Here is a 4799-nt window from a genome sequence, read left to right on the forward strand (position 1 = left end):
GTGAAAGAGCGTTGTCATGGCTCGCTGGTAAGTAGCACCTGCGTTCTTCAACCCAAACGGCATCACTTGATAACAGAATGTTCCTCATGGTGTTATGAATGTTGTTTTTTCCATGTCTTCGGGAGCCATTTTGATCTGGTTATACCCGGAGAATCCGTCCATGAAGGAGAATATGTCAAACTTTGCTGTATTGTCTACCAACATGTCAATGTGAGGCAGGGGGAAATCATCCTTTGGGCTTGCTCTATTTAAGTCACGATAGTCGACACACATTCGTACCTTCCCGTCCTTCTTAGGAACTGGCACAATATTTGCTATCCACTCTGGATACACTGAAGTGGCAAGAAAACCAGCATCTATTTGCTTCAGAACTTCTTCTTTAATTTTGACGGCCATATCTGGATGTGTTCTTCTTAATTTCTGTTTGACCGGTGGACATTCTGGCTTCAAAGGTAGCTTGTGCTCTACGATGTCAGTGTCGATACTCTTTCAACAGGCTGATCAATTGCTCCTTGACCTGTGGGGATAACAATGCTCCAATTTTGACTTCTTTCAAATTTTCTTCCGAACCCAAGTTGACTGTTTCCAAAGGCTCCTTGTATGGCTGAATAGTGTCTTCTTCATTTTCAAACTGGCGGGCGACCTCTTCTGGAATCTCATCCCACTCTTCCTCTTCAGCTTTGAATACAGAATGTTCAAAGTTGGGAGAGGGCATGATGTCATTGTGTTCAACGGGTTTAAGTAACCTGTACAAACAATTGTTTTTAGAGGACTGACCATGACATGCAAAAAATGTGTTATTTTTAAGGTTTTTTTTGTGTTACCATTTTCCGAAAAAGCTGAAAAGATAAAAGGACACAAGTGTATAGGAACACAAAAGATCTTTTTCATGGATAGTACGTTTTTGACAAAAGTGCCCATTTTACAAAATTAATGCTTCGCGCTTTGGGCTAAAGCGGAAGATTTTTGAAAACTGAAAAGCTTAATTACTTTGATATGTGGACACAATGTGGGACGTCAACTGCGGTCCAGTTCTTCATAACTACTCCTGGTGTCACAAATCTGGGGCCTTCATCTTCTGTCTTTCCCTCAAAAGTATCCTCCTCAACTGCTACCATGTTGATAAACCCACCGCTGTGAAAGATATCTTTGAAAGGTCGCACCACTGAAGTCTGCACTTGTTTTCCATCAACAAAGCCTAATCCTGCATGATTAACGTTTTCTGGCAACTCTATCACCTTGCCCCACATTTCTGTAGGACCTGTCTTGACAATCTACTGGGCGTCTTTGAATGACGCAATTGAACCTTCACTTTTCTTGTAATCATCGATGGTCAGGGCCTGAAATGGAGTTTGAACAGCCGTTTCGTCTGCTTCTATCACACTAAACGATGAAAGGTGGCTAATCAGCATAGCCTGCTCCCCATTAACCGTCACTATTTGCCCATTCTTGAAAAATTTTAACTTTTGGTGTAACGTGGATGTAATGGCACCCGCCTGATGAATCCATGGGCGTCCGAGCAGACAGCTATAAGCTGGCACTATATCCATAACCTGGAAAGTGATCTGGAATACATGTGGTCCAATACCAATAGGCAAATCAACTTCTCCAATGACTGATTTTCTTGATCCATCGAACGCTTTCACAATAATTCCACTGTGCCGCATTTGCCCCCCTTTGTACTTTAGCTTCAACAAGGTAGACTTGGGCATGACATTCGGAGATGAACCGGTGTCAATTAGGATATTAGACAAAGAATCCCCTTGACAATTGGCTGAGATATGGAGAGCGAAGTTGTGATTCTTTCCTTCTTCTGGCAGTTCTTCATCACAAAAGCCTAAGCCATTGCACGAAGTGATGCTGCCTACAACATTGTTGAACTGCTCTGCTGTTATATCCTGTTCTACAAAGGCTTGATCAAGCACCTTCAGTAGTGCTTCTCTGTGGACAGTTGAATTCAATAATAAGGACAGGATCGAGATTTTTGACGGTGTCTGTAGCAACTGATCTACCACTTTGTAGTCACTGAGCTTGATAATTCTAAGTAGTTCATTTGTTTCTTTATCAAAGGTTGAATTGCTTGTTTGCCCTTCTGCTTCTCTTGTCACTGGTACCACGACTACTGGATCTTTCTCAACATTTCTACTTCGGATAACCGGTGGAGCGAACACGCGGCCACTGCGCGTCATTCGGCTATTTGCTGCGATATTGGTAACTGAGGCTAAGGTTTTAATCTCGACCTCTTTACCGTTCTCAATAATAGTTGCTGCATAGCGGTAGGGGACCGCTTTATCTGAAGTGTAAGGCATTGGGCCCAGAGGGCAAATCACCACTGGCTCCCTCGGATGATAAGCTATCTCTACTTTCTCTGGAATGTTGAAGCAAGGAATGATGACATTCACCTCTTGTTCTTGTGATTCTGGAGAACTCACTTGTCTAGAAATCTGAATCAAACCCTGATCAAGGACGCCTTGCAAATCATCTTGAATCTTTCTACAACCTCTTGAATTGACTGAACATGTACCACAGATCTGGTGGTCATGTTGGAATAGACCATGAGCACATAAAACAGAATGAATTTCAACCAAAGACCGCCGAATCTCCTCTATCTTCGTAACACGTTGTTCATTGAGACAAACTTCTATATTGTTCACTGATGAAGGACCATGACTTGGCATTGGATTGTCCTTCACATTGGGACCCATGTTCTTGAAGGTCAGGATACCTGCTCTTGTCAACTTCTGTACTTCCAACTTTAAAGCAAAACAGTTGTCTAAGTCATGACCTGGAGCATTCTGATGAAAGGGACAAGATACCTCTGGCTTGTACCACCAAGGTAGCACTTCTGGTACAAGAGGTCGTGGTCGTGGTTGCACAAGGTTTTTAGTGATCAAAGCTGGATACAATTCTGCATATGACATTGGAATTGGATCAAAATTGGTTCTTCTTTGCTGCTGTGGTGGACGTTGTTGTAACTGATGTTGATGTTGTTGAGATTGATGTTGTTGCTGATACTGAGTATTCTGTTGGAAGCGGTTGGTACGCTGCTGAGGGTATTGGACTTGAACTGGAGCGGAAGTGATTACTGGAGTCACGGCTGCTATATGTTGGTGTTGGGAATGGTAAGGATAATTGATCCTTCTTGGATGATTATAGGACACAGCATTAGTTTCTTGTTCCTTCTTTTTCATAAAACCGCCGTACCTCTTTGCCCCGCTTGAAGATGAACTTCCTTCTCTGACTAGACGCCCTTCTCGAACTGCTTCCTCTAAACGGACTCCCATGTTTACCATGTCTGTAAAGTCTGTAGGAGCGCTTGCAATCATCCTCTCGTAATAAAAAGTATCAAGAGTCTTTAAGAACACTTTCGTCATCTCCTTTTCTTCCATAGGTGGAACAACCTGTGTTGCAATTTCGCGCCACCTTTGCGCGTATTCACGGAATGTCTCCTTTTCTCTTTGTTGCATGGACCTCAACTGATCTCGGTCTGGCACATTATCAAGGTTGTATTTGTAATGTTTGATAAAGGCCTCGCCTAAATCGTTGAAAGTCTTGATCTGAGAACTGTCTAATCCCATATACCAACGTAAAGCTGCACCGGTAAGGCTGTCTTGAAAACAATGAATGAGCATCCTTTGGTCGTTGGTGTAAATTGACATCTTTCACACGTACATAACCAAATGGGTCTGTGGACAAGAACTTCCTTTGTACTTTTCAAATTCTGGTAGTTTAAATTTTGCTGGCATCCTTACGTCTGGAACCAAACACATATCATTTACATCTCTGCCAAACAGCTCTTTCCCACGAAGAGCTTTTATCTCTTTTTGTAATTCCGCAAACTGATCCTGGAATTCATCCATTCTATCATTGAGACCAGGATCCTCACTTGGGGTAGGGCCGTGATAGACAGGTTCTCCTAGGTGAGGAGTATAGTGAACAACAGGAGGCACATTAGTGAAGACAGGAGCATTTGGTGGAACGAACTCTTGTTGATATCTATCTTGATTAAGATCCCTGGGTATTTCCCAAGGACGGGATGCTGTGATGGTAACAGAAGTGACTGGGACAGCGTTGATTTCTGAAGCGATGACTGTAGTGACGGGTGCTGTTGTTGTCTGATTCTGAATTTGAGGTTGATTCTGTGCCGAAGTCTGTCCTGAATTATGAACTTGAGCCCTAGCCTGGGCTTCCTCTTCTTGTAGACGGGCGGTTAACATTTGGTTGCGCATCTCTGTTGCCTGTGCTTGCGCCTGGATCTGTGCATCTTGTGCTTCGGCAACCTGAGCTTGCGCTGTTTGAAGTTGAGCAGCTTGGGCTGCTTGGTTTGCTATCAATGTCTCGACCATAGAAGAAAGGCGGTCAACCTGAGCTTTCAATTCTCGGTTCCCGTTATCTGTTATCTCCATTCTTCTTTTGTAGTTGGCTCTTGTGTTGTAATTATGCGTCAGCTTGAAATGGATCTGCTGGCGGGAAGCAACTATTAGAAGACTGGACCAAGACAGACAACCTGTATGCACGTGATGCATGGATATGCAAAATGAATGATTTTCCAAGGAACTCTAAGTGAAGGAAAAGATAGAATTGCAAACATTTTTGATAACAAAACCAAATTTTTCATTTTAAGCATTTTTATCAAAATATACAAAGTTATCAACCCAAAATACAACCAAGAAAACCATTTAAGGACATGTGTCATCAGGACGAGCATAAACAAGTAGGAGTTGTCCTTCAAGTCTCTCAATTCTTTGTTCATAGGCCTTCTGCATAAAAGCTTTCTCCTTCACCAAACTGTCTACAAG

The 4799-nt window shown here is 42.7% G+C and overlaps 1 protein-coding gene across 1 annotated transcript; it reads right to left on the reverse strand.

The window, feature by feature from the left end:
* Positions 1 to 1274: 1274 nt before the first annotated feature.
* Positions 1275 to 3467, reverse strand: LOC127079090 (uncharacterized). Its single transcript, XM_051019500.1, has one exon. It carries the CDS (start codon positions 3465 to 3467, stop codon positions 1275 to 1277), a length of 2193 nt encoding a protein of 730 aa, XP_050875457.1.
* Positions 3468 to 4799: the final 1332 nt, after the last annotated feature.

This window comes from Lathyrus oleraceus, chromosome 5 (genome assembly GCF_024323335.1).
Source record: "Lathyrus oleraceus cultivar Zhongwan6 chromosome 5, CAAS_Psat_ZW6_1.0, whole genome shotgun sequence".
Taxonomy (NCBI): domain Eukaryota; kingdom Viridiplantae; phylum Streptophyta; class Magnoliopsida; order Fabales; family Fabaceae; genus Lathyrus; species Lathyrus oleraceus.

Excerpts from the sequence above, each read along its gene's own strand:
- LOC127079090 (XM_051019500.1), bottom strand. The coding sequence starts at position 3,467 with ATGCAACAAAGAGAAAAGGAGACATTCCGTGAATACGCGCAAAGGTGG.